Genomic DNA, 17,005 nt, shown 5'->3' with positions numbered 1-17,005 from the left:
AGGCTCCAGGCTCTGAGCCATCAGCCCAGAGCCTGACGCGGGGCTCGAACTCACGGACCGCGAGATCGTGACCTGGCTGAAGTCGGACGCTTAACCGACTGCGCCACCCAGGCGCCCCTCTCAGCCTGTTTTTATACAAGCCCCAGGCTAAGAATGGTTTTTACATTTTTTAAAGGGCTGCATAAACAAAACAAACAACTTGCGGTAATAAAGCCTAAAATACTTACTATTTGGCCCTTTACAAAAAAAAGTTTGCAGACTCCTGATTTAAGCTACTAAATAAAGGGATTCCCTCCTTTTTCTAAAATAGCTAAATGCAAAAACTAACTTGTTGGAAGACAAGCTATATCCAGGTAGATAAAATGAGTGGATTCCCACAGCTCCAGACCAGAAGACAAAACCTCTTAAGCACACCCCCCTCAAAAAAGGGCAAAAATAAATAAGCGCCCTCTCGCCAGGAGGTGGCAGTAGATTCTTCCAGAGGCAAGGTTCTGGTTTGCCCATGGGCTCAGGTTTTTTGTGGCTACTACTAAGAAAAGCTTGATCTCTCCAGAGCTGACTTCCTGGGCCTGACAATCTGCACAAGAAGTGGGAAAGGAGACTGAAGCGGGGACAAAAACTAACCACATCTTCTTTCAGTGATCTGTTCACTCCCAACTAGAAAAATGACACCATTTCCTAAATGCATCTGGGCTGAGTTAAGGAGGACAGAAGGCAAGTGAAAATGATCGACTTATATTATTCAGGGTTGTTCTTCATTTTTGCTTCTATAATTCTTTAAGTAACTGCCCTTCAGTTAGTTGAGTCAGAAAACGGATTTCTGTCTCCAAACTTCAAGCAAGATGGCATTTTAAAGATCAGAAGTTAAAAGGAAAAAAATGTAATCTTTAGATGTATCTTAGCAGAGCTAACTGAGAAGTCAAAACAGGAAATTACAAGTCAGATGAACACACGCAAAAGTTGCAGGTACTGCCTGACCGCACAAGCTAATTGGCCTGCCAGGCGATGGCAAACATCCACGACAGTGCCAGACCTCCCGTTCTTATTCCAACCCTCTACTACACAACCCAAAACTTCATTTTTGCCCAGAAACCCGTGGACATTTAATCAAATAACATTAGTATAAAACATGCCATGTCATGAAGCTCCTTGCTATTCATGATGACTCAGCAGCTGCTGCAAAACATAGAGGTGACAGACAACGTAAGACAGCAGACAGCTAGCAGGCAGTCTACAAGTCCACAAAAGTTCCAGTAAGGACTAAGGACAGTTTTTATTTTTAGATTGTTAAAAATTGAGCATTTGTATACTCCTGCATACTTTTCTTTGGTGTTTTCCGCCAATATTAAGTAACACCTGCCGTGTTGATCAAGAAACCCCCAAACATCTTTAATCCCAATTCAAAAGCTAAAATGTATTTTCTTTTTCAATTAAATGGCTAGGGCAAGGGGTGCCTGTGTGGCTCAGTCGGTTAAGCGCCCGACTTCAACTCTGGTCATGATCTCTCAGTTTGCGAGTTCAAGCCCCACATAGGGCTCTGTGCTGACAGCTCAGGGCCTGAAGCCTGCTTCTGTGTCTCCTCCTCTCTCTGCCCCTCCCCCATTGACACTCCAGTGTGCGCGCGCGCTCTCTCTCTCTCTCTCTCTCAAAAATAAATATTAAAAAAATGTTTTCAAATGGCTAGGGCAAGAAGCTGGAAGTATTTTAGATAAGGGGAAAAGATAAATTATCAAGGTCTTAAAACTACACAGCCTAAAATCACATCCGATCTAAGGCAATCTGGATCATAAGTATTATGTTGTTAAGGCATCATGTCCCCCAAATTAGTTTATCTTAAGTACATTTAAAAATAAGCTGTGACTGTAACATTTGCCACCTGGAATATATTAACTCCTTTTTAAACTCTGTCCAGATCATCCAATACATGTACTTAAAACATCTCATTTTTTATATAGTAACTTTCTTGTAAGAAGACCTGAGAACTCAAAGACATTTATTCTTCAAGAGAAACAGAAAGCATGTGTGTCTAACTTCCATTCTACAAAAGGATTAGGTTAAATGGCCAGGCGTGTGACCTGAATTCTAATCTTAAATTTGCCTGCAATACCCCACCCCTGTTCCTCACAAAGAAATTTAAAAACCGGCCCTTTCTGTATACATCTGGGGGAAACCTACTGGGAGGTAAAAGTAATGTCACGACTTCTAGCCATTAGCTACTTAAAATTATAAACCACAATTTTTACTATTAAAAAATTTCCCAATTTTACTTTTAAAAATTTGCGTTTTAATGATACAATTTAACATCACCAAACATGTTAAAATATTCAATACCACCATCATCCAAAATAAAGCAATCTAGGAATTCTACCTTTAATAGGATGCAACAAGTTACCAGACCCTTTCCCCATACTTTTGTTTAACAGCCTTAAGACACACACCTGCACCTTAGCCTCACTGTCAAATTTTATACATGACTTTTATTAAAATAATTTAACATTTTCCTATTCAATTCCCATAATAAACAAATAAGTTTTTTAAAATAATATTTTCTCAAAATCAAATGTATCGTTTACAATTAGGATAAACTCCTTTTCATACTTCAAACACCCATGAGTGCACAAGGTGGTTAATGAGAAGACCACCAACATTCCTGGGTGTCAAAAGTACCTTAAACTTCTAGAATACGCCCCGTAATATTAAAATATTTCGTGCATGAGATCAGAACTGGAGTCCCGGTCAACTGTGCGTAACAGCCAGTTCTAGCCTCCAAAATAAAATGAGGGGGGGGGGGAGGGAGTGGATAGAAGAGGAGAGGGAAGAGTCTCGCAGCGGAGAAAAGACGTAAGGGTGAAGAGGGACTTTCAAAATGCCCCAGGACCTAGGTAACTATTATCCGGTTATGGGAGAGGGGGGGAAAAAATCTAAGTGGATGCTCTCAGATCGAAGGACACCGGCAGGGGAGACGCGGAATTAATTAACAGCATGAAACAAAGTTATTCCACTTTCTGTGTAACAGCGCCCCGTCCCCACCCCCGGGTGCCTCGGAAGCGGACTGCCTGGGACAGCCCCCTCCCCACACAAACTGAAACGCGGGAGACTAGAAAACAGCAAGCGTATGGGCCTCCAGCCACATCTCTTCCTTTCTCCCTGGAGAGGACGTGAGTAATACCCTCAAACCCCCCAATCCCCGCCAAAACCGAAAGAAATGCGCGCAACGTGGGCCTAGAATTTCTGTTCCCGCCCTGCGCCTGTCTGGGGAAGCCCCTGGCCCAGAAGATCGGGGAGAGGCGGCCCGAACCACACGTGTGTGCCGCAAAGATGGGCCTGTCTCAGCCCACTTCCCGTCGCCACTCCGGCGGCCTGAGATCCCGCCGCCCGGCTCGGGCCTTTCCTCGGGCCCTAGCGTCCGCTCCACGTGGGGCACCAGGGCCCCACGCCGCCTGTTCCCTCCCGCTGAGTTCCGAACCCGCTGAGATACCACCGCGTCGGGGTTCCATACCTGGTGCTGTTGTCGCCCCTGCTGGTAAGGCTTAATTGGCCCCTGGTGGCAACGCCGCGTCCGGATCTTGCCGCCACCGCCCCCTCCTATTCCTCCGGCTCCCGAGGCCATGGCGGAGCCTCCGCCGCTTCCCGCGTCGGGGCGGGTAAGGGGGCGGGAGAGGCAGAGGTGGAGGCCTTAGAGCCCCCCCCCGCCCGGCCCCAGCCCAAAAGTCCGCCTTCGCTGCCCACACAGTAGGGCACTGGCACACCAGGAGCCGCGAGGTTTCGAGCAGGAGCGGAGAGAAAATGCGCGCTGGCAGCAGGGAAGGCGGTGGCGGCGACTGAGGCCGAGGAGCTGGCTCCGGTCCGGCAGCCTCCTGCGGACCCCCGCCTCTGTGTATGTCACGGTCTCTATGGAGATCCCCCGCAGAGGACAACGCGATCAGCTCCAGGCGCTGTTTAGGCCTAACTCGACCGCCGGCTGATGGGGATTCTTTCGTCGCCCTAGCCGTAGCTGCCGCAGTTGAAGCCGCCGGCGCCGCCCGCCTACCCCTCCCCTTTGCGCACAGCGCCCGCCCCGCCGCCGTCGTCGTCGTCCCTGCAGTCGCCGCTGCTATTGCGCCTATTGCCGCTGCTAAGGCCGCCGCCGCGGTCGCGAGCCAGAACGCCGTCACTCGTCAGCGCCCGACGCGTTTGCATCATTACACTGCGACCGAGTGATAGGCGAAGAGGAAGGGAGGGCCGGCCGAGCCCGCGCTCTCGGCCGCGCGGCTCGCTGGGAAGCGTAGTTCAGCGGAAGAACGAAAGGAGGACGCGGAAGGAGATCCTCGGATCGCCGCAGAGGCACAAAGCCGCGGGCTCCGTCCTTTTTATTGCTTTTAGCTGTAAACTTAGACTTGGACAGAGGCATTTAGCATAAAAACAATAACCTCTTTTCATTCAACTTCCCCTTTGGTTGGTAAAGTGGGCAGAAAGTCAACAGATAGTAAAATCGAAGACAGGAGCTAATATAAAAAAAAAAAAAAATTTAATGGTTGAAAAAGCAATGTTGGTGATCTTTAAGCCTAAAGCAGAATTTAAAAATGTATGCGGTTTCATTAATGTCCCATTAACATGTAAGGGCTTTGCTGTCAAACACAAGGACTAGAATTCTGGCCCCACCGCTCTCTAGCTTGACCTTGCAGAAGTCAAAACTTTCTGAGCCTTGGCTTCGTCTTCCGTAAAATGGGAACCATAGTGATCGTTCATGCAGAGGACGTAGTACCTGTCCTGGTAGGCAAGAACTGCAATAAATGGTTACAATTATTACCCACAGGCAGGCAGCTCACATTAGACATAAGTGGTAGGTTACCGGTAATAAAAGTATACATATATTGCTCCAAATAGAAGGCATTATATTTAGGAAAGTGAGTAAGTGAGCTAGGATCAAAAACTGATCCCACAAAGAATAGAGATTGTAGGAATTGATGGTCAGAAGGGCTTGCTGGGGCGTGCCTGGGTGGCTTAGTCTGTTGGGCCTCACACTTTGGCTGAGGTCATGATCTCGCAGTTCTTGAGTTCCAGCCCCCATCCCCACATCAGGCTCTGTACTGACAGCTCAGAGCCTGGAGCCTGCTTCAGATTCTATGTCTCTTCTGCCCCTCCGCGGCTTGTGCTCTCTCTCTCAAAATAAACATTTTAGGGGCGCCTGGGTGGCTCAGCCGGTTGAGCATCCGACTTTGGCTCAGGTCATGATCTCATAGTTCGTGAGTTCGAGCCCCGCGTGGGGCTCTGTGCTGACAGCTCAGAGCCTGGAGCCTGCTTCCGATTCTGTGTCTCCCTCTCTCTCTGCCCCTCCCTTGCTCATGCTCTGTCTCTCTCTCTCTCTCTGTCTCAAAAATAAATAAAACATTAAAAATAAATAAATAAATAAACAAACAAACAAACAAACAAACATTTTAAAAATTGAAAGAAAAGAAAAGGCTTCTTGGTCCAGCCCCCACATTCAACCCACCAGACAGGGGTTCAGAGAATTCAGGTGGCCTGCTCAAGGACACTCAGCCCCAGGGAACCCAAAGCCACAACTATAACCCAACTTTCTGAGTTGAGACAAGTAAACAAATAAGGGGAAAAGTCTGCTGTAAAAAAAAAACAGGTTTAGTGCTCCATTTGAGACAATTGATCTTAAAGGTTGTAAGTTTCAGAGTCAAACAGACTTAATTTCAAATCTATCACTTACTAGCTGTGTAGCCTTGGGGAAGTTACTGATCCTCTTTCTAAGCTTCAGTTTCCTCATCTGCAAATAGAATGAATATTTACCTCAACAGGTTGGTGGTTCTAATGAAAGGATTAATATATATATAGCTCATAATAACTACTTAGAAAGCATGTAATATCCAGCTATTAAATACAAATTAACTCTAAGATGTTCATACCATCTCCACCACCAAACTGCACAATTCAAATCACTCTTATAAATCATGTAAGTCAGATTGTGAAACCAGACTTTCAGTACCTTGGATTTTGTAGTACCTTTCAGCACCTAAGGAAACAGGCTGTACCAGGCATAGGTTTATAGAGCAAATGGCTTTCAGTGGCACCTCTGACCATAATCACCAAGACTATAAAAAGTTGCCAAATATGACAAACAAAATGAATCTACTTCCTCTTCTGTTTCCTGGTTGTCCTACCTCCGTGCCAGGCTCTACCACTAACTCCCCACTAGACTCGTCAGGTAGACGTTCTCCTTCCCCTGAAGCACCTCATCCTTCTTAAATACAATTCTCTCTCTTTCACAGTTATTAACTAGGTATTTGACAAGCAGAGTCAAGTAGTTCCTAATAAGCTCAGCCAGGGAAGGTCTGTACCTGAATAATTCACTGGGCTGTGTATATAGAAGATTGAACTGTAGTCATGTCTCATTTTCCCTTTTCACTCTACCAGACTCAGAATTTCCAGCACAGGAGAGTGAACGGGCTGGGGCTCAAAAATCATCCCTTTCTTAGAGGCCCGTTATTTGATGTCTGCATGGGACAGACTTCATATTCAAGCTTTGAAAAGGATATGCAAAAGAGCTGGGCCAACCTAAGATGAAACTTCAGAATTGAAAATTGGTAAGATTTAAGGAAGTACGGAAAAATTCACATCCCCCTTTAGCCTTATCTCCACTATTTACCCCATTTTACAGTTATTTCTTTGAAGTAAAACAGTGTTTAAGGGAAAAATAATACATTATTCCCACATTCATGTTACTGAGTTATTGGAAACGTTACCAGACTTGACAGCAAAGAGAAAATAAAAGGCAAGAGAAATTCGCATTTAAAACTTCCTACAGCCTAATTTTACCCTGAAATAGTATCAGCCTCACTGTAGGTTGAAGTAACTTCTTGTGCATAGGTTTGGGATTTGAAAATAACATTGTGCTGAAATTCAGTTTGGAGCGACAATCCCCAAACCTAGAGTTCCTCAAGCATTTTTGGTACAGGACTTATTCTTCAGTTAGGAATTACTAGTAAGAGAATGGATTATAATAAAGTTATTCTGATTATAAAATTTAAAGACTCTGCCTGCATTTAAACATACGAATAATTCTTGAACGTTTCTCTAACAGAGACTATATATAAATTGGAAAAAAGTATCAAAAAATAAATTGGAAAAAAGTATCAAATGACATGGACTGGTAATAGGGATTCCTGAAATCATTCCAGCCATATTAGGAGTTAATAGGCTTTTGAGGAAGGAAATAATTGTTACTTAGCACTTACAATTAATCAATCTCTATAGATGATGAATTGAATCCCTATAAACCCAATAAGTTTCTGTAGTTCACAGAATTGGAAAGTATCACTTAATAAATTGTGTGTTATGAACTAGCTATCTTCTGTATTCATCCTTTTCCTTCTTATTAACTTCTATTCCCGTCAGTCTTTAGACCTCGACAAAATTGCAGTGGCTCTGAGAAGTGATCTTAAGTTTTGAGTTGTTTCATTGAGGGCATTTTAAGAGAAACTCACTCCTCCCCACCCGGGTTTTAAACTCCATGAAGGATTTTTTTTTTTCTCATTTCCAGATCCTGAACACATGGACCAGTGTTAACACATAGCACTCACTCTGTACGTAATACAGCTAATCATACCAATGTCAACTGTTCCTATTTTATTGTAATAAATAATACACTGATTAATACAGCTAAACTGCTTTCTATAATCTTGCCTAGCTTGCATGTATTTGTTTTCTATAGTGCATAACAAATTAATTACTTCTCAAATTCATTTATTTATTCCTGATAAAGCATTCAAGAGTATCATGAACAAATCCCTATGATGATGTTATGGAGAGATTCTCATGTAATCCTAACAATCCTTAGAGGAACTATTATCCTCATGTTACAAATAAGGAAACTGGGCATTGAGGGGATAAAAAATAATTTAAAAAATTATTTCAGCATAACAGAGTCAGTATTTGAATGATTTCTCCTCCTCCTAACTCCAAAGCCCATGCTCTTACCCTCACTCTGTCATTTTTGTAGCCAATTTAGAAACTTATCTACCACCTAAAATATGTTTTCTTTGAAAAAATGATTTTCTACCTTAATGGAAAATGGCATACTTTAGAAACCTCTCTGATGGCCTCCACACTGACTTAAATGTTAGACACTGGTTCTGCCTTACTGCATAGTGAGAATGGATATTTGCCAACTTTATGCTATGATAGCATTGGAAAGACTAGACTCCTATATGTGGCTTAGGATCACCTGAAAATGCAAGGACCTCCATTGTGGCATGGGGACGTGTGGTTATGCAGTAGGATGGCAATGAAGAGTACATCAGCAGGGCCACCTGAGTGAAAGGGATATCATAAATCAGGCTCCAGAGAGGAGCCACGTTAGCAAGACCAATAGAATTCAACGTATATCATGGAAACAAAAGAATAGTGTGAAGGATAAGGAGAAAAAAACTAACGGCAATTCGTATCCAAGATCAAGTGGCAGAACCTCACAGAAGACAACAGAAGGACAAGAATTTCTTCCCAATAACCAAGTTTTCAACAAAGATTAGCCCAAGTTCACTTTTCTTAAACCTGGACCCAGTTTTTTCAGCCAGAATGGTTGGTTATATTGGGAGAGATCTCAATTTATGAAAAGCCTGTTACTGCTAGCACCCCCGGCCCCCAAGAAACTTCTTTATCCCCCCCATACAATATAGTAACTGCCAATTATGAATTACCACATGAAGAGGCTGCTGACGCTTCCACTAATTTCACATGAAATGCAATAGTCTAAGCCCAACCTAGATTGAAAAACAGCCTTTATATATTCTTCAAAAGGTAGTCAATTCTGTCCAAAGGAGTATTCAGAGATGACAAGTATAAGAATTTAGAAAGTACAGGGGCACCTGGGCGGCTCAGTCGGTTAAGCTCTGACCCTGGCTCAGATCATGATCTCACGGTTCTTGGGTTTGAGCCCCACGTTGGGCTCTGTGCTGACAGCTCAGAGCCTGGAATCCGCTAAGGATTCTGTGTCTCCCTCTCTCTCTGCCCCTCCCCCACACATGCTCTGTCTGTCTCTGTCTCAAAACTAAATAAACTTTTAAAAAATAAGTTAGAAATTACGCATTTATTTTATCTTAACATAAAATGAAGTACTGCTGTGATGTCTATTGAAATTATTATTTTATTGAGAGCAGTTTTAGATAGATCTCTATGATCTTCTACACACATTTTCATGTGATAATTACCAAGAATTACATAGAAAAATAAGGTGAAACTAGTTTTTTTGTTTTTGATTCATTTTACACTTCAGTCTCAACTAGAGAAATCCAAAATGGGGTTGAGATTCTAGGAAGTTATTGGGGTTTTTTAGGTATTTAGGTATTTTAAGGAAGAGGGGCCATAGCATTGAGAAGATATTTAAAGATGTACAACATCATGCTCTCATTAACTTACTGTGTCCTCGGTCTTTGGGGAATAAAGTAATACTTAAAACTAAATGAATTAACTAATATAATCACGTTTTGATTAACTACCTATATCACTTAATTCTAACGTGTCATGTAAGATTTTTCCTCTTCCTATATATGTCAATGTATACTAGCCTTTGACATAGATGTGTTTACATACATTCCATTATAGTTTAAGGCATATTTTAAACTTACCAATTATAAATATAAATTCAGTTTTATTGGATGCAATAAAAGCCAAATTCAGGAAGACCCATTCCATCCTAACATTTAAGACAGTTAATGACTCAACTAGGATTACACATTTCTGTCTAATTTTCAAATACAAACTAGAATGAACATGAACAATGGAGATCAACTCTAAAACAAGAAGTGGATAGTTATAAACAATTTATAAACATAATCTAAATATTAAAAAAATATTTATTGAGAGCCTACTATGGTGATTTCTAATATATGTCACTGTACAAAACAGTAAAACCACCTCTGTTCACATGGTGTATCAGACTTCACTACTTTACTGAGTTGTCTTACAGCTTACTGCATTATGGTGTATTAACCACTAGAACTTAGCCCTAATAATTCACCCCCCAAGATTCTACACTCTAAATTCTAAACACATGCTAGTAAATTCATCCTCTATAAGAAATCTATGGGATTTGTTTCATTTTTTAAAATATAATTAATCAGTTACATCAAAAAAACTGAACTCATCACTAAGGTTGCAAGCTATGTAAAACTCTAATATTTGCAAAACTCAATGTGCTTGCACTAAGTACCAAGGCTTTTCATTTTTAAAAAGCATTGGCAGAGAATGCTTGAGTTTATCAGACCCTAACTCATTAAGATGTTTCTTTTCAAGAGCATTCTATGAATTAACATGTTGACAACCCAAATGTTCACATCACCACCATAGGAAGGGCACAACCTACCAGTTAAAATGTGTCTTTTAGCCTCTTGCTACTCAAGGACAAGCAGCACCATCAGTCCCTGGAGCTTGTAAAGGGTCTCTGCCATCCCAGGCCTACTCAATCAGAATCTGCATTTTAACAAGATAACCAGGTGACTCGTATGCCCGTGACATTTGAAAAGCACCGCTTAAAAAAATTAACCATGCCGCCAGAACGTATAAAGCACATCTGGTATGTTAAGAGTCTGAAACTAAACATTAGTTATGAAATATACTTGCGCATAGATATTTAAAGGACACTTTGGGACTCCTGGGTGTCTCTGTCAGTTAAGCATCTGACTCTTGGTTTCTGGTTAGGTCACGATCTCGGTTCACGGGTTCGAGCCTCACGTCGGGCTCCGCACTGAGGACATAGACCCTGTTTAGGGTTCTCTCTCTCTGCCCCTCCCCATTCACACTCTGTCTCTCTCTCAAAATAAATAAAGAAACTTTAAAAAATAAAGAAACAACACTTTGCTAATTCCCAAATATCCTTATCTGTACAAATTTTCTTTTCAGAGTGAACTCATGACAGACAAAAAACATGGATGTAGAATAAACCATCTCATAATACCAGGGCCTGTGAGCAGAGAAAAGAAATATCAGATTACTTCCTTAGAATTGCTATCACTTTTTGCTTTCCAAAACACTCACAAAATCATTGTTGAGATAGAAAAGCAAGCAGGAATGGACTCTAAGAGCACATATTGTCTTTTGCTCTCAGTACCAGGTTAGCATCCAAATCCAAAGTGCATGCAAAGAGGTCAGACAACTTGGAGTAAAATCTATAGATTTCACCTTTCCTAAACTATAACAACAGAAATAACAGCTCTCTACTTGACAAATCACAGAAACAATTAAGTTGATTACCTACTTCTAATAGCTCGATCTCTTAAACAGGTGCTATGAAGTCAACATAGTATTCAGATGCAGTATTTTCTCCAAAATTTACAAATGGAAAAAAAAAATGGATCCTTCAGTCTAAAGATTTTCTGAAGTTGGTCATCAAAAGTATTCTTTCCACAACACACAGAGGTCTTTACTCCTACAATAAGGAAGGCCTAAAAGTTGTGAACTACAAGAAAAAAATCATTTTTATTTTATTTTTTAAGTCATTTTTCAAAGGCTCACCTACACCTTCCTTCCTCAAGGCCAAATATAAATACATTTGCTCATATGAATATTTATGGATCAAGGCATGGAAGTAATCAGTTATCCAAAGTTTCTGTAAACAGCAGGCTTAGGAATTCCCATTTTTCAGTAAAATCTACAACAACCAACAACTAGTTGACGAACCAGCAGCTTGTAGAACATGTGGATGTTTTCCTCTTATGTGCATTTGATTTTACTCCAAAGAGAGCAGAAATGAAATTAGGCATTTTTTTCCTTTTCCTTTTTCTTTTTATCAGGCTCTTTTTCCAAAGGAAGGTAGACTACTTACCTGAAATGAAATTCTGGATTTAATGCATCCTTATTCTCCATTATCCCAGGTTGATTTAACAGACGTAATGATTAGTTAACAAGATGACTTTAACCCGGCACTTAGAACCCGTGGCCGATGCCCTCCGTATATCTCACCTTGTTTGGATCCATCATATAGACAATAGACTATCGTGGGCTACCAAAAAATACGGTTCTTCGAAACCAAAAAGAACTTTTCAAATATTCTCCAAAGCAAATAGGACTGAAGTTACACTACTCTACATTCAATATTAAATAGGCAGTATTGCCAAACAAACTAAGGCAACCCTGCAGACACTGAGCAAAGCCTACTCAAACACACCACCCCCAGTGAGGGAAAACCACCTCTCACATGAGGGTTTAGGCTCTAGCATATACACCATGTATAGAATTAAAACATCAAAGCAGACCATCGGGCTCCCCAGAGGCGCGAACCAAGCAACAAACAGCTTCTACCAGCCACAATTAAATCCAAGCCGTAACTTAGATGCTTTAAATTAGTAACAGTTAAACCAACTCTTTTTCACTTGCTTGGTCATAAAATCTTGCCCCCGCTGTGAGTCAGCAATGACTCATAAGCACTTCCTACAAGAAACACCTGCTTTTAGGCCCATCCCTTGCAGCTGAAGTGCTGAGATCAATGATTTTAGCCTTATGCTTGCTAATATCGGAGTGTAATCCCTCGTCTGTCTCATGCTAGAGGGTCCCGTGCAGAATTTCAGCGACTGCAATCAGGGAGCGCTCTCCCGCTGAGTGGTAAGGAGAAAAATCTATAATAAAAGCACTAGGACTTGACAATTGGGAAGGAAAAGCCATTTTTCTTGTTTTCACCGGGAATATGCCTCTCCCTTAACTCCTTCCACATCCTCTGGGCCCTCCCTTTGCAGCCAGGCTTCCTCAGGTACCAGCATCCATCTTCCTTAAGGTTCAGTTTGGGTTTACAAGCAAAAGGGAGCTGCCTGTTCCCCTTCGTGTGTGCCATCACTAACTTTAGAACCGGATCCTTTGAAAAACATTAAAAACTGAGATGGCAAAAAGAAAGGCAACAGTTCTTAGAAGCTCTCTGTCTTAATTGCTAGCTAAGGAAAAGAGGGATCCAGTGGCTGGTTCATATGTCAGATCTAAACAAGACAGGTCAGATCATTTGCTTAGATTTTTCAGCAGTGGTCACCGAAAACTTCCTATCCGTGTGAGCGGTACAGAAAAAGGGGACACGTTTACAGAACGCTGTAGGAGAGGAAAGGGAGGGCTGAGATGAGAAAGGGAAGGGCACATGTTAAATTCCCACCAACAGTCACAAGTAGCCATTTTGGAAACTTCTGCCAGGTCCACAGCTGATCTGAACTCACCTTTGGTGCATTCTCTCTCCATTGGTCAGTCCTCTGAGTCCAGACTGGCTCCTTGTTGACCCACCTTCAAAAGCTATAAAATAAATGGGGGAAAGATGACCGATACCTCCCAGGAATGGTGCAACAGCAGCACAGAGTATCACTTACTAACGCCCTAAATAATGAAGGACTGATGAATAATACATTCGAGAGAAAAGACCCTCCTTATTGCCACCTCACGGTTCCCTGACATTTTACATCCAGAGGACCAGGCACAAATTGGATATGTGTTTATTACTTGGATGAATGCATATTCATAGAAGGTTTTGCCATTTGTAGTTCCCTCAACAACTTTTATGTTATGGAATTTTTTTTTTCCTGTGTGTTTCAAAAATACTTTAAGTTTGTTAAAATAACCCTTTTGGGTTAAAACACCTTTAATCTCCCTCTTTTCCTTTTCAATACAATTTATCGCAGACCATCTACTAGTTGTAGTGTCAGAGATAAACAGAAGAAAATCACTTTTCCACAATCAGATGAAAACGGTGCTTCCTCTGAGGGATTCTACCCAAATAGGAAGTGTGAACTAAAGGGACGAAGAAAGATCTGTACTTAAAACTTTGGGATACTATTCAACAAATATTTATTTTATCCTGGGCCATATATTCTGCAGATAGAAACATGATGATGACATATGTCCTACCCTTTAGGGACAAGTAGAAATGGCTGTACTATTACTTTATTTTTAAGCATTTTGAATATATACTTATGCAGAAATTTTCCTTTGGGAAATATGTATGACATAAATAGCTTTAAGTGGGTGTTCTCCATTTCAAACAACTTGTCAGGCAGGTGAAAACGTCACATAAACCAGCATTGTTCCCACAATCCCCGGCTCAATGGAATTGTGATCAGGACATTCAAACAGGGAATGTGAGTACAATTTGAGGGTGCCATTCCTTCCTTTAGATGTAAATAAATTCTAGAGAGCTTAAAAGAAGGTATAGTAGGGGCACCTGGGTGGCTCAGTTGGTTAGGCGTCCAACTTCAGCTCAGGTCATGATCTTGCAATTCGTGAGTTCAAGTCTCACGTCGGGCTCTGTGCTGACAGCATGGAGCCTGCTTGGGATTCTCTCTCTCCCTCTCTCTCTCTCTCTCTCTCTCTCTCTCTCTCTCTGCCTCTCCCCACCCTTGCTCACTCTCTCTCTCTCTCTCTCAAACTAATAAATAAATAAGCTTTCAAAAATTAAAAAAAAATACTTTAAAAGAAGGTATAGTAGGGGCACCTGGCTGGCTTAGTTGGTAGAGCATGTGACTCTTGATCTCGGGGTTGGAAGTTCAAGCCCCACATTGGGTATAGGGCTTACTTAAAAATAAAATCCTTTTTAAAAAAATAAGAAGGTACTGTAAAATGTGTACCCTAGACAGAGATACATCAGCCAAAGTTTGCAACAGGACAAGTAGTGTCCCCAAATAACTGCAGCCATTTTGTTAATTCACGCAGACGTGGAGTGGCATCTTTCAGAAGCAAGGAAGAGACCAAGGAATATGATTTAAAGTCTCCTGCACTCATATTTAGTAACTAAGTGCATTAAATGAGAGCACTATGCAGTGCCCACTGCATGCCACACACCTCCCTGGGTGCTTTCTGTGCGTTATCCTTCATCCATACAAGTCTTCTAGGGAGGAGGCCAAAAGAGAAGGGTTAAGTACTCCACTCAAAATCGTACACCAGGGATGAGCTCTGAACACAGGTCTAACGGATTTCCAGACCCGTACCTTCTTCATTAGACCCAGACGTATCTAGAACTACCCACAGGCAGGGCAAACGGAAGGAGTGGAGCAGGAGATGTTTAGAGAAGCTGCTGAACCCACTGACATCCTGCCTCTTCTCACACAGGGGGGCCCAGCTGCTTCTCAGCAGGGCCTTGGCAGGATTTCTGCGATAGACTGGGAGTCAGATCAGGGTACTTTGGCAGAGGTCTCATTGGACCCCAGACGCCTAGAAGTGAGTTCCCTTCTTTGCAGGGTTGCCAGACAACATATAAGACACCCAGTTAAATTTGAATCTCAGATAAAGAATGAATAATTTTAAAATATAAGTATGTCCCCAAAACTGCAAATATTGCATGGGACAACTTAATTTCTAAATCTGGCCACCCTACTTCTTTGTTCTATTTCAAGATGTCTTGAATTAGAATCAGAGAGTGTGACTTACGACTCTATACATGATCTTCCGCTTGGAATTAATTTATCCTGGCTATGGACTGGAATCATGAGAAACTCACCTGTAAGCACATCGTACGCTCGCCCTCCAGAACACACACCTACTCCAAGCTGTCACGTGGTGAATCATGGGATGCCACCATAATTCACTTGGTTAGAGCCTAGTGCAGCCGACATGAATCTTGTGTCCACAGCTCAGGGATGCAAGAAATGTAAATGCGTACTGAATTCAACAGAATCTGTTTCAAAACCCCATTATTTTAGGCAGAGCGGAAGCAAAGTCACGTCAGGTCTTAACTGTGCCCCCCCCCCTTTTCCAGAACTGTTTCTAGGGCTCACAAACTACCGTGGGGGGCCGGCTGTTTCTTGATGTTGTCTGTCCATGCAGACTTTTGCCAAGGCACCCCTCTTTCTGGCCTTCTGGTCCCTCCAATTCATGTGTTTGTTCTTCTTCCCTGCTCCCCTCAGGCACATGTGTCATCCTGGAGTCATACCAAGGCTCCAAACGCTTCCTGAAACCCTCGAAGTTCCTAGCTGCCTCGATGCCCAGTGTAGCTATCTCTTTCTGGGTCCTTACTGCACTGCTGGGGTTCTGCCTTTGGGGAGTGAAGCATGGTGTGCTTTGCCATGGAATTTTCCAGACTAGCTCAGGCTTTACTGTCTCCCCAGAGCCCTTCCCCCAGGAAAGGGAACACAGTACCTCTACAGGATACAAAGATGTCCTCTTGTCTCCCCTCGCCTCCTCCCAATATTCTCTCTGCCTCTAGAATATCTTTCTCAATCTTTTTTTTTTTTTTTTTTGAGAGAGAGGGTGGCAGTGAGTGAGGGGCAGGGAGAGAGAGAGAGAGAGAGAGAGAGAGAGAGAGAGAGAGAAGCAGGGCTCACCCAAAGCGGGGCTCGAACTCACCTGATAGTGAGATCATGACCTGAGCCGAAATCAGATGCTTGAAGACTGAGCCACTCAGGCACCCGTCTTTTCCTCCCCGCCCCCCAGTCTTTCTCAAGGGATGGCTCCACCCTCCTCAACACCCCTATCCTTCAGCTCTCCAACATTTCTCCAGTGTATCTAATCCCCTTAAGGATTTTAGGTTTTTGGAAGATCCTGGAAGGTTATTTCCTTTACACGCTGGCTTATGCTTCCCCTGAGGCAATGAATACAAGAGATTAGGAGGATAAGGAGAAAACAAAGGAAAGTATCCTAACATCCCAGGACTTTTCTTTTTCAAAGCCAGGCTAACAAATTAGATCCTGATTTGTTCAGGCACTTTGCCTTCCACAGTAGTCCACCAATTCTGGCATCAGCATCAGATTGGAAACATTAAAAACATGGATTTTCAGGCTCCACCCAAGGCCTACACAATCTGTGGGGTTGGAGTAGGAATATGTATTTTGGGGTGCATGGGTGGCTTGGTCGGTTAAGTGTCCGACTTCAGCTTGGGTCATGATCTCACAGTTTGTGAGCTCGAGCCTGCATCGGGCTCTGTGCTGACAGGGTGGAGCCTGCTTCGGATCCTTTGTCTCCCTCTCTCTACCCCTCCCGGTTCATTCTCTCTCTCTCTCTCTCTCTCTCTCTCTCTCTCTCTCTCTCTCAGAAATAAAGGAATTATCTAAACAAAGGAATATGT

General features: G+C 42.5%; 1 protein-coding gene and 1 long non-coding RNA gene across 7 annotated transcripts in view; one reads left to right on the top strand and one right to left on the bottom strand.

Moving 5' to 3' along the window:
- Positions 1-13,252, bottom strand: part of NUP153 (nucleoporin 153) — an 87,367-nt gene extending 74,115 nt beyond the window's left edge. For 2 of the 6 annotated variants that reach the window (XM_043590750.1, XM_043590752.1), the window contains exon 1: positions 3,500-3,610. In XM_043590750.1, coding sequence (XP_043446685.1) covers positions 3,500-3,610 — 111 coding nt within the window. Of the gene's footprint in view, positions 1-3,499; positions 3,840-5,698; positions 5,771-10,348; positions 10,456-13,175 lie in introns of those variants that run through there. The other 4 variants (XM_043590748.1, XM_043590749.1, XM_043590747.1 and 1 more) reach the window with 4 other exon arrangements.
- On the top strand, positions 5,800-7,652 carry LOC122489201. The gene is made up of 2 exons (XR_006298863.1): positions 5,800-6,572; positions 7,529-7,652. It is a non-coding gene; the product is annotated as an uncharacterized LOC122489201 (long non-coding RNA).
- Positions 13,253-17,005: the final 3,753 nt, after the last annotated feature.

The sequence above is a fragment of the Prionailurus bengalensis genome, chromosome B2 (assembly GCF_016509475.1).
Source record: "Prionailurus bengalensis isolate Pbe53 chromosome B2, Fcat_Pben_1.1_paternal_pri, whole genome shotgun sequence".
Taxonomy (NCBI): Eukaryota; Metazoa; Chordata; class Mammalia; order Carnivora; family Felidae; genus Prionailurus; species Prionailurus bengalensis.
Note: the sequence above shows the minus strand (reverse complement) of the source record. Positions and strands in the feature narration are given on the sequence as shown.